Source organism: Phaethon lepturus, unplaced genomic scaffold, assembly GCF_000687285.1.
Source record: "Phaethon lepturus isolate BGI_N335 unplaced genomic scaffold, ASM68728v1 scaffold29016, whole genome shotgun sequence".
Classification (NCBI taxonomy): domain Eukaryota; kingdom Metazoa; phylum Chordata; class Aves; order Phaethontiformes; family Phaethontidae; genus Phaethon; species Phaethon lepturus.
In genome coordinates, this window is record NW_010544590.1 from 3,078 (window position 1) to 19,875 (window position 16,798).

At 46.7% G+C, this 16,798-nt stretch overlaps 1 protein-coding gene across 1 annotated transcript in view; it reads right to left on the reverse strand.

Annotated features, from left to right (window-relative positions):
* Window positions 1-4,172: 4,172 nt before the first annotated feature.
* Window positions 4,173-16,798, reverse strand: part of MEGF9 (multiple EGF-like-domains 9) — a gene marked incomplete at its 5' end in the record, with an annotated part of 22,887 nt that continues 10,261 nt past the window's right edge. Inside the window, 4 exons of the mRNA XM_010288732.1 lie at window positions 4,173-5,110; window positions 9,087-9,359; window positions 10,262-10,405; window positions 13,953-14,092. Coding sequence (XP_010287034.1) covers window positions 4,656-5,110; window positions 9,087-9,359; window positions 10,262-10,405; window positions 13,953-14,092 — 1,012 coding nt within the window. The remainder of the gene's footprint in view (window positions 5,111-9,086; window positions 9,360-10,261; window positions 10,406-13,952; window positions 14,093-16,798) is intronic.

Sequence of the window (16,798 nt, forward strand, 5' to 3'; positions counted from 1 at the left end):
TGAACAAAAAAACAAATGCAAATATCCAAGTGGCATAGATACAAATTATATACATTTATTTTTATTTATTTTAAATAACATTCTTCTGTATAAATTCTGACATATATTCAAATCATACACTTTTTTTTTTTTTAGAAATGCATTTGTAAGCATAGCATATGCTTAGGAGACGCCTTATTTGGATGTGTAGTAAAAGACTAATGGGTTTCAGTTGGGAGCAAGTACAACTTTTAAGGCCCACATTTTTCTTATTTTAATCCATCCTTCTGACGCATAAAGAGCGGAGTCCTGTGGGAGCTCATTTTAAAACTTCACTTTAAAGAGAAATGTATTTTTATATCCTTTATTTAAAGGAGACTGTGCAAACTTTCTGCCACATTTACATTGCATGTAACTTAAGATAGAGATGCTGTATAGCAGTGCTTGACTGGCCCAGGATACCTGAAGGATGCTGAATACATCCCCTCCTCTTTCATAAAAGGCTTCCAGCATACTAAGTTTGCTCAGCCCAGTCCAAGGGAATTCTCATTCCAATGATGACATCTCCTGACAGCTCCCCAGGGCTAGCGCTCCATGCAGTTATTTCTAGCTACAGTGGTTCATAAGATTTGAGATTATCTGCCCACATTAACCCAATCACTTTTTGCACGTCTGTTGCACTCTGTGCTTACCAAATGCTGTCCTAAGTAGTGAGCCATCCAGGCTGCCCCATGTCTTTGACATATCATTGCTTTTTGCCCTTTATCCGCTCCATTATATCCTCTTGCCTTCAGTTACCCGACTGTGGAACTGAACTTGCCCCATCCAGGCCAGCTAGATCCACAGGGCCCTCATGACCTTGAGGGTCATGCCTTGAGAAGCTGGTTTCCCACCTTCACTCAGCCCTCACCTGCCTTGTTGTACCTTCTCTATGCTCTACAGCTACTGTACCATGCCATCAACTGCTTTTCTCCATGACAGCCACACAGTGGCATGCCCAGTTAGAAGGTGATGCATGGTGGCCCTTCAGGAATGCCACACGTATCTGTATCACCACATCAGCCCTAGAAGTCACCTAGATGTGTTCCCCTTGTCTTGCTAGCTTGAGTTGGGCCCCAATGCAGCCCTGTAAGTCCATTTCTGGTTTACCTGTCCATACCCCAACATGGCATAGGGCCAACATCAACATCTGGGAAGCTTCATGGCAAGTTATAACACGTGGCAGGTCCTGGTGGGCTTTCGTACCCTGGCACAGGTGTTTTAGCTCTGCCTTCCGTCGAAGTACGATGCCAGCCTAAACTGACTGGAGATGTCACTAGCTCAGCTTCTTCCTCAGCTCCTGTGGTGCCCTGCCTCATTGATGGAGAGCACTATCCCACATTACCAAAGTCAAACACAAAGCTGTTGATTCTTTCCTTGCCGAGGCATCACTCTCCTTTCACAAGTGGTGTTCCTCTGTGCCAAAGGGCTGGGTGGCTGGAGATGGCTGGTATTTTCCTGCAGAGTCATTCTGCCATCTGACAAGCACTGTCCCAGTGCCACATCCTTGCTGTGCTCCAGTCCTTGCTAAAGAACATCCTGTGCTTTCCTCTGCTGTCCCAACCTGGGCAACCAGGTCCCTCCTGCCCAACCAAGCTTCCCATCACATCCGCGGGGGCCGTCTAGATCCCTTCATCCAGACGCGCGGCCCACAGACAACAGCACGGCTGTACCGCCCTCCCTTGCAGACTGACTGTGAGGCGTCCTGACCTCCTCCTCGTTTCAAACCCCAGGCTCAAACACAAAGCGTTTAGAATAGTTTGGAGGTCAGAAGCAGCCCAGATGCAAAGACTTCCTGTGCTGTGGTAGGCAGGGAGTAGGAGGCCTCAGCACCTGAACTCACACTCTTGTTTTGCAGATGGTCATTATTTCTACACCGAGAGAAAAATCAAAGCCTATTGCTGTTACAGAGTAGCCTACAGTCATACCAAAATTTGAGGAAGGGGTGTTTTGTGGCAAAGATGAAAAGATCTACTAAAATATTTTGGAAACATTAAAGTGAATAATCTGTCCTTCACTTTGCCTGCTAGCATTGGTCCCAGATGCTAACGCTTCCTAAATTACCTTTCCCCACTCTATGAAGTGACCAAGTGCAAGTGTATCGCTAAATCAGCACTCCTAAATAATTACAATTTTTAGGAAATTTTCTATTTTGTCACCACTCTGCTCTTTAAAAGTTTGATGAGTAACTCAAGGATTAGCTATATCCAGATTTTCTCCTCCAGTCCTCCTCCGCTTTATAACTAAAAGTAACATTGCTCTGAATAACAGCAGCCAAATTTACTACCTAAACTATGGGAGCTCACCCAGGCCCATAGCAGGCCCTGGGAGCTCTTCCATTGGCTCAGGCCTATAGGCAATATCACATTCTGCCCTCACCGTCTCCCTTGGTCATCCTCGACTATTTTCCTTCTTACTTGCCATGCCTCATCTTTAAATCAGGCAGCAAGTTTTTGAGGCAGAAATGGCATCTTTGTGGATGTGTTTAGAGCACCTATTCCCCCCCACCCCACTCCCCTAAGTCTCCAATGATAAGAAAAGCCTCCATGCAGCACCAGAAAGCAAATAAATAATCACCACATTCTTCCTACGATTTCTCATCTTGGGAAATACTTAACTTTCACCCGGCTCTGAGGACGCATCAGTCAGCTCCTGCTGACCTTTAGCAGGTACTTCATTTATCCTCAGCATCAACCGCTTGCAAAGCACCAACACGCACAGCAATGCAGCTTTAGTTCTGAGGTTGGTCATGAGTTAGGTGAAATACGTGTTTCACGCCCTGCTTAAATGTAACGGTATTGATTCTGAGGGGTCGGACCTGGCGGCTCCCCGGCACAGGGAGGGCACGGTGCCTGCCTCGAGGCGCACGTGCATGCTGTGGGCACCAAGCGAAGAGCTCCATAGCGCGAGCTCTCTGTGCCATGCTGCCCTTTAGTTGTTCTCCCTCTGCTAACAGTCCACCAGCCTCCCACAAAAATCAGGGGAATCTGTAAAACCTAAAGTCCTCTGTAGGTTTTTTTTGAGAGCCGATTCCCCATCACCACCTTGTGCTACATAAGTTTCCTGAAAGCATCCATGCACTTTCAGCTTTTAAGCCTAGAAGCGTAGATCAGCTCCTGGAAGCTCTTCGGCTGAAAGCCGTTTCTACCCAAATCCAGGAGATTTTTGCTTTTGCCCTTCAAGAGGCCAGGAGGCTGCGCTCAGCCCTCCGGCAAGTCCCCCCGTCACTGTGTCAGCCCAGGAGAGACGGCAATGAGATCTGCTGACGCGATGGGCAGCCGCTTCGGAAAAGCTCGGCCATCGAGATCAGGCTCTCAATGCATTCATGACAGTGTATTCGCATTTTGTATAGGGATTTAAAAAACACGTAACAGAATGGTACATCCGATTTTTGGACACCTACTAGGCCCTAGTCATGGCAGCACTGGTAATCACTCTATATTTAAAGGAATTGGAAAATTTGACAGATGCAAGTAGGGAGCACTCACATTTTCTCTAAAAAAGAAACACTAGAAGAAAAGCTTTAAGCAGTTGGTGTTTGCCAGAGTCCCAGCTCCAACAATATTGCCATCAAATTTACAGTATTTTAAACAATCCTCATTTTTTTCTTTTTAAACAACGCCAACTAACCGCTGTACAATTAAAATCTAAATGACAAAATATGACTTGGGGGACAGGGGAGGTTGGGGAGGGGTTCCTGGTTTTGTTGTTGGGGTTTTTTTGGTTGGTTGGTTGTCTTTTTTACAAATAATTACAAATACAATTCCAAGAAGATATATTACATTTTATATACAAAACACACCATTTCTATCAGGGTAGGGTATTAAGCCTAGCTTTTATTTTTACATGGCAACCCTGAGATGTCTTGTCGTCTTCCCTTGCACAGAAACTATACAAGTTCATTAACTCCTTCTAGAAAAAAAAACGGATTGCTATGTTTTAATAGCATCATCACCCTGTATAAATACTCCGAAAGGGAGAAGCTTAGTCTCCTCCCTAACTCCAATATTTTAGAATCATAATTTCATTTTCATTATTTTTTTTTCCTGTTTCCCTGCTTCCTGGAAACTGGTAACGGTGACTTTTTTCAAGTGTGCAACTCACTCCTCTATTTGCCTCTTGGTAGTACAGTGAACAATAATTTCCCTTTTTTCGTCCTCCTTTTTAAGCAAATTTATATCAGGAACTGCTATGAAGCCTTTACAAAGGTCTATTTCCTGAAAATCCACTGTTCATTCATAAGCTACATTTCATACTAAAGGATGTAGACCTAAGTGCTAGGTTGTCTGGAAATCAAGTAGCTTCTGATTAATCATGGGGTACTGCTTTCTCTACCCCACCACCTCTGCATTAAAAAAAATAAAATTTTAAGAGCAGCATAATCAAGTCTTTAACAACAGTGAATTCTATGGATCGTTATGGAGAACTGGACACTGAATGCATTCCACCATATTACCTGAAATTCAGATGTACTACACTTTTTTTCTGTTCACCTCCAAGCTACAGCATGCCCAGCATAAGAGTATCTGAAGAGCAAATCCTTCCTGCGTGGCGCCTTGGCACGGATCCTGATACCCCTTCAACAAGCCCTGTAACTTTTTAAAGCCAACTTTGGAATAGCTGGATTGCTGCTTCTTCTAAGCTTTATAATTATGCATGGGAGTCGTCAGCGTTAGCTGTCCATTCGGTGCAACTTCATTCCCATCGTCCTCCAACAGCCCTGAAACATCAGCGTTGGGTATGCTGTCGTGGTAGCTGCTAAAACTGATGTTGTCCTCTTTGAGTTCAATGGTCCAAAAAGGAGCATTAAGTTTTCTGTTTTGATACTCACGGTACATGTAGACAGCACCCACAAAGCCCATTAGTAGGACCACAACAATGATGATAACTGTCAAAATAATTATGTTAAACTGAGTCCATGAAACATCTGCAAAAGCAGAGGTGCTGTTATCAGAGGAACTTATAGGAAATGCAGTCTGTATGGTTGTTGGTGACAACGTACTGTTTATCACTGCTGTTGAAAATGATGTTGCCTTGCTGGCATTTGGAGCAGAAGTTGTAACCTCCCTTGTTTCCGGGCCAAGAGTGGCTTCTACAAAACAAATAAAAAATGATCATTAGAAATATGCTAAGCTGGAATAAAACAGAAACATAAGATATCTGGTATTTATGTCAGTTATGGCAATTAAGTCTACACTGTTAAAGCTGGTATTTTGTCAAAATAATTTACAAGAAACAGTTAGCCAGGGTTGGGTTTGGTTTTTTTAAATAATTCTGTGTGCTAAGTGCTCATGGACTGCAGCATTCCTATGAAAAATCTGGTGATAGATGGATAGGTGCAGTAGCCAAGATTCAGCGTGAGATACATAAGATAAAAGGAAGCCACCTGGTCCAGCTCATATTCAGCCCATGAAAGCGGAGCTCTACCAAGCACAGCAAGAGTTTGGACTTTGAACCTAACAAAGGCAGAGTTTCACTTGTCTACGTGGGCTGCACACTCAGGCTGGGAGGACACAGCGACGCCAAGAGCTTAAACCTTTCACACTTAGTACACTAGACGTAGGATTATCTTCAGAATGTTATTATTTCTGCCTTACCTGTACATGATCAAAAATGAAAAAGTGAACCGTGAGTATTCCGCTGTCACCGTGTTTAGCAACAGGTTTCAATACTTACACTGCTTTACGGAAAAGGGAAAAATAATCCCAGTTCTGCTTTTGAATGAAGAAGTCATGCACAAATCTCTCGGAAACCCTCAGTCTGCGTAACCAGAAGCAGAAGGTAACCGAATCAAAACAAAAAAAGACTGTGGATGTTCTTAGGAAGCTTTTGAAGACAGCAGAAGTGAGTTTGGATCCTGTTTTGGTTTCAGCTGCTGGTATATGTCCACACATGAAGGATGAGAACATGGGAACTACCACACTGTGCCACAAGCTCTGTCTTTCGCTGCAGCCTGCTACCAGGCACAGAAAAGCCAAGAATCTGCCTTGCTTCCAGCAGACATGGGATAACTCCCTTCTCAGATCCAGGAGTCAGTGACAGGTTAACACTGGAGATCTCGTAAGTGGGAAGGATCATGCCTTCCTCAAACCGGTTGAGTGGTAGGCCTCAGAGAGCACCATAACAGCCTGAGTAGTTAGGCTCCAAAATCTAACTAATAAAGCATTTTCTTCACAGGAATAACCTGATCTATTTTAGATCCTCAAGTCCAGGCAGGAACCCTCCACAAGCTGAAGCCTCACTCAACCAAAATGTTCTCTAAACCTATTGCTCCACAGGACTCTGCAACCCTCTTTCCCACTCCCTTCTATTTCTCTTTCTGCTATCAGAAATGCAGCTTCATTTTAAACCCACTTAACAGCTGCAGCAATTACAGCTGATGGTGCTGTGCTGTATTGATCAGCTCTCCTGAAGATAATGTCTACTAATTATGACTGAGGAGGAGAGTCACTTCCGAAGGACTAATTTTGCACTAAGTTGCACCTCCAATGGCAACAGGAGCTCTAAATATTCAGTATGTCTCCTGCCACGGGCTCTCAGGGGAACTCCCACGAGTTAACTTTGGGCTGTCACGTTCCCAGTTCAGGCAATGGAGAAAGAAACTCCTCTGGATGGAGCATCACACACCTAATTTAGGCTCCCCCTCAGAGTCCCTCCCTGCAGCAGCTCCTCTATTCTCTGCAGGTCCTGCCTTGGGTTGATAAGGATACTCGGGATGCTGAATGCCAGAAGGCATTCCTCTGTGGGATAACAGGCAGAATTTAGCAGTAGGAAGCAACGTGACGGGAGGAAGAGGTTCCTGGATACAGCTTTGGGAGAAAGGCATGAGGAATTCAGTCATCCTTTCCAAATTCCTTCATCAACACTCAATTCTTGGCAAACTCTGCCAAGTAGCTATAATTAGAAAAAAAACAGAACAGAGACAATGGCTGATTCACCAGCAAGGAAACAGGACTTTTCTGGGTTTTATTTGTGAGTCAGCATCAGCTAAGTGCTGGCAAGGGGGACATTGGTGAAAACATTTCCTGGAACTGACGGTAACGTCATGGTGAAACAGTGCTGTGCTCTGACCGTGGACCGTCGCTTTTGGGCCGTGATACAACGATGCCTGTTTCTGCTTGCCAGGGCCATGCCAGCCCTCCAGATGTCCTAAAGCAGCTCCCTGAGAGCAGCAGCTGTTCAGTCAATGGGCTGCTTTGGCAGCTTTGACGTGAGCGTCACATCCAGTTGCTTGATCGAAACGCAGCCTCTGCAAAGCTTCTGCTACCTCCTGCGATGAATAAGCACCGGCAGGAGCCGGGGCCGCGCCAGCAGCCCACGCGCCGGCACTCGGGGAAGGCTGCGATGTTCTGCTGGGTGGCACAGTGCCACGCTGCATCACCAAGTCCTTGCTGCTATGCCTCAGCATCGCAGCAGGAACACCATCCACCCAGGGGTCGAAAACACTAACTTCGGTCATCCCATACGTCCTCTGAATACGCTCTCCCTTAGACTTGAAAGCATCGAAATCTTGGTCAGGCTTAAGACTCTGAACAGTCCCTGTGGACACTCAAGGTTGGTACAGAATATGCTGTCTTTTACCAACCACAACCACTTAAATACAGTCTCAAACTCTAACAATTTCATCTGCAGCTCTGGTGGATGATGATTTCACTCTAGAAGCCACTCAAAACCAGGCCACTCAAATGCACTAGTAGTTAATGAAAAATCTTAAGCTAAAATAAAACTAGTTTTAATATACAACAGTACCTCAGCATGTCAATTTTTAGGCAAATTATGTATAAGAAACTGGAAAGAAACTGCACCTTTTTAATTGCTTAGTAAGAAAGGGAAAAAACAGGTGTCAAGGAAACAGGGAAGCTAGAAGAACACATCCCTGTCCCTTTGAAAGGGGACAGTCATTCCACACACCAGGAATTGGCTATAATAATGTAATTGAAATAAAATGAATGGTGGAAACTACAAGTATACAAGCAAAGCAATACATATGGATTTTAATGGAGCAAGGTCATGCAGCTCTTTGCACAAAGACAGAGCTGTGCGGGGGGAGATAATGGATGACCTGATGCAACAGTGCCATTTCCAGCCCTGTAACGGTAGTTACAGCTAATGAGCATTCAACTTTTTTGTATTGATCATCTCCCTGCACAGAGGACAACTCTGTGATTACACCTCCAGACAGCAGCATGGGAGTGAAAACTACATTGGCTCCTAATGGAAGATCTGAATTAAATCTCTGTTGGTGACAAGCACAAATTTGGGCCCAGATACTTTCCTGAACTCTGGCTTCTCTTATCTGACACATAACACCTGTAACGTTTCCATGCATGGAGCTGGAGATACACCTTGTGGACCAACCTCCTGATAACCAATGAAAGAGCAACTTAAGAACCGTTTTCTCTCATTTTACTATGAGTCCTCCTGCTATGCAGTAGCCTAAGTACCAGAGCTAATTTGCGTCCGAGATGCTACACACAGTGTCTCGGATGTCAACTGAAGACTGATGAGTGACCCCCAGGAGCTGGTACCAGTAAATTCTGGCATTGACTCACTGTGTAAGTTTGGATATCACCTCTCTGAGCTTTGGCTTCCCCATTTAGAAAGAAAAAATATATATATATCTAAACTTGGTCCAAGTAGTTAGTGTTTGCAGAGTATGAGGAGTGACAAAATTATTATAAACTAGGGACCCAGACAGTGCTATTGAATGGACTAGTCAATAAGGACAGTTCCCTGGGCACTAGGAGATCAAGTACATCAAGCAATGGAAATCTGAAAACCTACATTTCAATATAGTGCAAAAAGCTTTTGTTTTCCAGCTTGTTCACTAGAGGTACCTACCACAGTCTGAGAATCAGGGTGGTTACAGAGCTAACTCTAAACCACAGATTTCAAGACCGGTAGGCACCAACATGTTATAAAGGTCTGGTTTTCTTCCCTGTACCACAGGTCAGATGAATCTAAACCAATTTGAACAATTAACAGTATTCCTTCCCCAGCCTTCAGGCAGCTTGTGCCCACCTGAGCCGCACAGCTACCTTCAACACGATTTGAAGAGCATGTTTTACCTCTCTTGGTGCAGTTGGTCCCCTCAGGCTCTCGGACGTAGCCATCCTCACACTCCTCGCAGTGAAACCCAGCGGTGTGGTACAGGCAGCCGATGCACTCCCCGCTATCCGGCTTACACACGCTGGGTGACCGCGCTGGGTCCACGTTCCCATTGCATTTACATCTTACACAGATGCTGTCGGAGTTGTAGTAGCCATTGTCGCACTGGTTGCAGTTCGGGCCAGTGTACCCAGTTTTGCATTCATCACACCGTGGGGCAGTTTCATCAGGCTCTAAAGAATACAGAAAGCAAACCAGGTATGTGCTATAGTCCCTCTGCAGAGAAACACCTGCTGTGGGATTTGTTCTGTGGGACCTGACCACAAGTCACTAAGACAAAAATCAGCAGCCACTGAGTATTAATCAATCTCAAATTTTAAGCTGAAAATACAACTTTTGAACTGCAGCAGTTTTTCTGTTCCTAGGGGGCAAAAAATAAGCTTTGGGGGCTTCTGATGCCTCGTACCAGCATCACAGAGCACACTCGGCACGCTGCTATGCAAACAGCTTATTAGTCCTGAACATTTCCCTCTCAAACATCCAACTTCAGAAAACAGCTGGAACTGTACCGGGGACTTTAGCAATCTGCAGGAACTTTTTGGCCTATATGAAGCTAGGGGAGGCTTGACTGCAAAACTGACTAAGGAAATATTTAAAAAAAAGTGTTACATATGTTTGTTACAGCTATGACTTCTCTCGGTCACATGAAAATAGAGCAGGAAGGTTGGGGAATCTCTTTTTGGAGTCCCATGGAGATGTTCAGAAGAGGGCTCAGAGAGGCATGGATGGCCACATGGCACTGCTGGGCATCTCCTGTACCTCTCCTGGCTGCCACAAGCCCAGCAGTTTCTCTCTGCAAAACTTTGCAGGTTCTTCAGAGCAAGCTGCAGCCTGTAACGAAGCATTTCTGATGCCCTCTGCTGCGCAGCTGCTCTACAAGAAGCAAGACAAGCACCAGGGATGCATCGTGGCAGGCGCTGCTCCCAGCAAGGTGCCCCGGTTCCTACGAATGGGCGATTCACGGGCTATAAATCGCCTCGCTAGGCTGATGCGCTTTGAGTGGCAATTTAATTGAAACACATTGAGAAGAGCTACATTCATTATCTGAGGAATTAGATCAAAACGAAAGCCTTACGTATTTGGCAGGTGCCGGTCGATGCCACGGTGGAGCACGGGCAGCGATGGCAGGCGTGGGCAGGGTGGGTGCTTCTGTAGAAGCCCTCCTTGCAGAGCTCGCAGTGGTTTCCCTCGGTGTTTTCCTGGCAGTGCAGGCAGGTGCCTGGGGAAGGGACAGGAGCACAAGCAACCATTCGGCAGCAGGAACTGGAGCAGAACATTTGGAGCAAGAATCTACGTGGAGCACTCTCAATTATCAGAGCTTACAGGTGATTTTGGATACCCTCTGGCCAAAACATGATCCTGGCCTCTCATGACCTTCTGATGGTCATTCCACTCCCCCACACGCACACACACATAATATGAAAAAGTAGGTAGCTCCAGCAGAGGCCCACGGTTCATCACTTTAAAAGGTCAGTGCAGGTAAACACATGCTATCAATATTAAACGGTCCTCAAGAAAAGAGGTTTCAGTTTGCATTTGTGCCAGTGAGATGGAATCTTGATGCTTCAAATCCCCCACTCCCACGAGGGGTCCCTCCAATTTATGCCTTTGCCCTTTCTTGTGTGCAGCCTCTTCCAACACCACTGAGCTGGTGGTCAGGGGTAAGGAAGTGCCACCGTCCTGCTCTGGGGGTAGATGGCTGCATCCCACCAGTGTGGCTCCAGCTTCTTCATCCCCGTCACAGGCACAAGGCAGCAGCAATTACTGACCTTCCCGGAGAAAGAGAGGAGAACTGGGGGTGCACGTGAGCCACCTCCCCTTCCTGGGGAAGCCCCTGAATCAGAAAATCGATGTTCTGTGTCTTAGCAGAGGCTGTGTCCTAATGGCCCTCTAAATTGCATTTTGATACTACTGTGACCAGAGGAAGAAAAGTCTCCCTAGTTATAAAAACGCAGCCTCTATCAAAAGCCCATCCATCAACAGGAACATCCTGTAATTCAGCAGGCTCCTTGTCGAGGTGGCAGTGACCTCAGGGAAGCTTATTTGATTAAATCCCATGTACAAGACTCTGAAAAGGCAACAGCCACCTTCTAACAAACCAGGGTAGCACAGAGCAGTTTATTCAATGCATATGTAAGCACAGACAAGAGACTGACTGCACTAATCTAGCAGTGCTGAGGGGATATGGAAAAGTCTCATATCAACATTAACCACACAAAAAATCCTGAATTAGGTTAATGCTGACTGTTAAAAAAAACACAGCAGATTTTCTTATTTATGTTGGAACAGTTTGGCTCCCTTGCAAGCCCAACACACTGCACAGCTCCTGCTCTTTCCACAGCGATGACTCTGCAGCCGAGAAGCCCGAGCACGCCCGTCGCATCCTTGCAGCCGACCCTGGTGCCAAGGGCAGGAAGCAAACCCTGGCAGCTGCCGCTTTTGGGAAGCAGCTGATTCACCCGCGCAGTGGGACCGGCAGCACCCGATGACTAAGGACACTTGCATGACGTCAGCTCCCACACACTGTTTGCTCTTCACCCAACAGCTTGTCAGACACGAGCCGGTGGTTTTTGTGGGAGACATGTCAGGGTTAGAGGGGAAAAATATCTGCTGGGCTCAGTTTCTCCAGTTGCAACCCTGGATCAGCTGCTTCAGCGGGATGCCTGGGACAGACCAGCTCGTGGAAGGTCAGTTTGCCCCATCAGCACTAAGGGTGCCTTGAACCATGCTCTGCAGGCATTAATGGTTGTATAAATCTGGAATCACACGTTGTTTTCTGTACAGTCTTGGTCGTTTCAGGACCAATGTCTTTCCCATCAGTGGAAATTACTCACATTTATCTACACCAACCCTGCAAAATGGCTGCATTTCCAATGAGTCAGCAAGTTGCTCAGCCATGCAAAGCACGCATGGACTTGCGATCAGGTATCGCTGTGGAAAGCCTTAATAATTAATAGCACTTCCCATGCTGATAAAGCCCTCGGGAAGGATCAGGCCTCACAGTAGCTCAGCTGGGCAGATACAACCACGCTATTGCACAGACACAACATGGAGCACAAGGGTCGTGTCGAGGGAAGCGCTGTCGCCTGGGGAGCTCTGGCTGCCCAATTTCCAGCCCAGTAATTCCAAATATTGCTCCTGGCCAGAGCGATTCCGAGCGAGGCCATATGGAGCCGGTGACGGAGCCGGCAGAGGGAGCCCCAAGTACAGCATTAATGCAAAAGAAACCTTGAAAATTTGACAAAGACTACATCCAGTTGATGTAAAGCTGGGGAGGTCACACAAAGTGCAGTCTCTAGAGCAGGCTGAATGCACTGCATGACTTATTAGATGTCAGATCTAATTTTTAATTGACTGTTCTCTGTTCTGGTTTTGTTGGGTTCCCCCACCCCCAGCAGCAAATAAAGCAGATGTAGGAAAATTTTTTAAAAGGCATTTTTGTCAAATCAACAATAGGTCTTTAACCAAAAACAGGGTTTTTCTTTGCAATGCTGTGGGCAGTGCTGGGCAGCCCCAGCAGAAGCACCACTTGAACAGCCCCAATCCAGAGGCAAGGTCTGCCCTGTTTTGGTTTTTTTTCAAAATCAAGAGAGTGGGGGAAACATTGAGGGGAAAAAAAGGAAGAACAGATTATTTTACTCCTTCACAAAACCCACACACCCAGCTCCAAATTGGGAACACAGCTGGTGCGCATAGCTTCGGGTACAATCTTATAACCTTCAGTACCAGTAGGACACAAGCACATAAAGTTCACTGTAGGAATGAATGCAATAATTCATCCTCAAGGAGTGCAGATCTGGTGCCTGCTGCTACCCCGGACACCCACAGAAATGCCCTCTCTGCCGAGCCGGCTCAGGGAATTGGCTGGGCACAGGCAGCACTGTGGCCACCCGTTCCTCTGCTGCAAACAGACACCAGTACAGAAATTGCCCAGAAATACCAGATTTGCTGAGCTTTGCCTCTCTGCCAGCTGTGCGAAAAAACCCTGCAACGTTTTTAAAATTATTGCTCCTTTGTAAGCACCTGGATAAACGTTACAGAACTGCATTTCCGCCTGGAAGATTTGATGAGAATTTGGATTTTGAAGTGTGAGTTTTGTTGCTAAAGTGGGGATTGCTTAGGGAATCCCATAACATTGCTCCTCTGGGATCTCTCCTTTCAGTGCAGATGGGAAAGCAATTAGGATCCCCCCTGCCCTCCCATAAGCTATTTGAGCACAGGTGCTTGGACGTTTGCACTCTCTCAACATCTGTATGAGTGACAGACAGTCAAAGAAATGATCGAGAAAAATGAACACGGCAAATTTATAAAAAGTGGGCAATGTTAATCAGGTGCTGCCAGTTTTTTCCAGCACTAACCATGTTATCTGTGGCAATAACAGTCACCTTACGTCAGTGCCAGTACAGTATATGTTTCCAGGTAAACAGCAGTTATACAAAAGCTCCTTAAAAGCCCGTGTTGTATATTTGTGTAAGTGCAGAGAACAATAGAGCACTGATTTCCGATAGAGACTGCAGAATAAAGGCTTTGCACTGCAGCCTGGGGTAAATAACACAGCCTTTATTGACTTCCTTGCGAAGAGGACTAGCTCCAACCTTGCCCCACATTTCAATCCTGGTTTTAAGGTAAAGATTCTGGGCACTCAAGGCATAAAGATGCAGATGAAGAGGGCAAGAGTGGAGGTCTGCTGAATGAAAATGGCAAAAACTGGAGACAGAGGAGACAGGCAAAGCTTCCACCCACCATGATCACAAGAGGAAGGTTACCTGTTAAGCTGTTGCAGGTTTTGGAGTGGTTGTTGCACTGGCATGGCTCGCAGGTGGTTTCGTTAAACCTGTAGTATCCATCACTGCACCGGTCACACTTCAGGTCCGTGACACCAACTTTACACTGGCATTTCCCAGAGCTGCACACGGAAAAACCAACAGTGAAATCTGGATGTGCTGGGATGTATCCAAAGTACCAACCTGTGGTCAGTGTTTTGGACTCCCTTTCCAGAGCAGGGAACCCTGCGCAGAAGCACCCGCTGGAAACGAGACACAAAACCCACGGGCAACAATTTCCATAAAGCGATGGGGAGTTCAAGAAAGGCTGAGTCTCTGCAAAACCAGTTGCCCTGACAGCAATTTCCAGCTAGGCACCAGAAATCATCACACAAACTGGAAAGCCTTGGCCCAAAGCCACCCCCCATGCATCAGCCCCCAGCAGATGCTCCCACAGCCCCTCTCCAGTCCTCAGTCTTCATCAAGCACCTGCGCCGGTCCCGGGCCCCGCAGGAGACGGGGACACCCGCGCTCCCTACGCCTGAGCGGTAAAGGAGCACCCACGTGGATAATCACCCTCTGCACTGGCGCTGAGCAGCACCTCCCGGATTTTTGGGTGAGCGGACAATTCCGTGCCCACCACCTGCTTCCCCGGCTCCCCGCCGTGCGCCGGCGCAGCCGCTCAGGTCTCTCGCTCGGGGTTAAGCCCAGGCAGGCGTCGGCCACCTGCGCTCCCTCCACTTCTCCTCCATGATCCTATTTATCCCTTCCACAAAACATCCCTACAGCCACCCAGGCAAAGCCCCTCTCCCTCTCCCCAGGGACTTCTCCTACCCAGCAGGAGCCAGGACAAGACAAGAGAGGGTTTTCCCTTCCCCAGCAGTTTCCACTATAGCTAACCCCAGGCGGGAGCCTGTTTTCTTGGGCACTGAGGCTGTCTGTGCAGAGCTTCACCCGCCGCGCGGTTAAAGTCGAGCGTGTTAGCGTTAGCCGACATGAGCAAATACCAAGAGGCTAGAAAAAGCAGGGGTTACCCTCATTCCTTTGGCTTTCCACGCCAGTCTCTCCACGCTGAAGCTTCAAACCTGTCGCTTTCATCAGCGACTTCATACACGAGCAGCATTTGGGCTCAGTTCTCAGAGAAACCCCAGGAATGGATGAAATGCTCTTTCCCATCACCGCCCCCGGCACGGCGACCGCCGGCTACGGCTCACCCCACCTGCACACGTGGGAACCGCGAACGCCCGAGCCGAGCACGGGAGAGCGCAGAAGTGCCTCTTGGCACCTCCGATAGCCCTGCGGCGACCTGCAGGAAACCTCAGCCCCTGCGTGCTGCACAGGGAAGCCGGGACAGCAACCCAAATAAACGTGATGTGGTCTCCTCCAGGAGATGGATTTCTCTGCAGCTGCAGCGGAGGAGGCAGGTAGCACCCGCGGAGCACGCCCCGCACACCGCCGGGTGCGCCCTCCCCTTACTTCTGCCCCTATACAGCCTCCACCCAACTCATACACCTTTTTAATTCAGTATTTCAGGGTTCGGTGTGCCTGTGCGAAGATGATCTATTGTTCTCCCTCCCGGGGAAGAGCAAGCAACGCACAATTTGCTTCTAAAAGCCCCTAGAAAAATCTGTTGATTAAAACTAATAGAGGGTGAGGCTCCAAATGGCTGGATGCACTGTTGATGTGTTGTTTTTAATTAAAATGCACGTAGATGGCAAGGTTTTTGGGAAGACATTGCTTCTGTTAGAAATTAGCATAATTTAGTATTTCTGTTGTTCGTTTGCTTGCCAAAGGAAGAGGAAATACTCAAAGGCACACCAAAATACGGAACTCAGCCCAAGTGGCTGCACAATTAAATAGTTTCAGAATATGAAATTTCAGGCATATTTAATGGACTGATTAGAAGAAGGAGAAAGAAATATGATGTTTCCTTGCTCTCCAGACAATTATCTGGAATTGCAGCAGGCAGATGCAGAATTCAAAGGAATGCTGTTAAGCAGCTCAGTATGTTTGACTTTTAAAGAGCTCTTCACAAGACCTAACATTAATCCAAATGTTGTCACAGCGTTTAGAACAAGAGAAAACAAAAAGCAGTTTGTTTTTCTTTGCTTCTGACTGCTACCGGACAGATATTCCTGTAAGTAGGCAGGGGACAGCCAGAGCCAGGCAGGGAAAAGCAAGTAATATGGGGGGGATCTGGCATTTAGCCTGAAAACTCATCTTGTGGGGATGTGCCCTATGAATAGGGCTTTACAGGACCAAGCACTAGAACTGTATAACCTTCACCCTCCCAGGTTTCCTCCTGGAGTCCAGGGTGCTCCGTTTTACTCTCTCCTGTCCTTCGATCAAGCCTTTATCTTAATGACACTCTCCTCTTCCTCCCCAGCTGGCACCTTTCCATCCAAACTCCCACTTCATTTCTGTAAAGGAGGTTTATTTCCCTAGAGCTCAATGCACCATTCTGGGGCAACGTCCCTTGGTTTTACTTGTTAGTCTAAAAATAACAGGAAAGCAAGCTTTTTTTTTTTTTTTTTTTTTAAAAAAAGACGGTTTTGGAAAATTTGGGTTTAATGCCTCTGAAGCAGACCTTTTCTCAACATGTTACACATGGCATAGAGCCAAGTTCTGCATGTGCAAGAATTAAATCACTCAGCAAATATAAAGCTTTGCCTGTGGTCATTGCTTCCATAGAATAAAGCCCCTTACAACAGTCCTCTTCATAGCTCCAGCCCAGTAAAGACTGTCAGACACTTTTTAAAGCAAAGGTCAAGGATATAAATGCACTGAAACCACTAAAAAAAAAAAAAAAAAAAAAAAACCCTTTCAACACCCCAATTGGCACCAAAAAC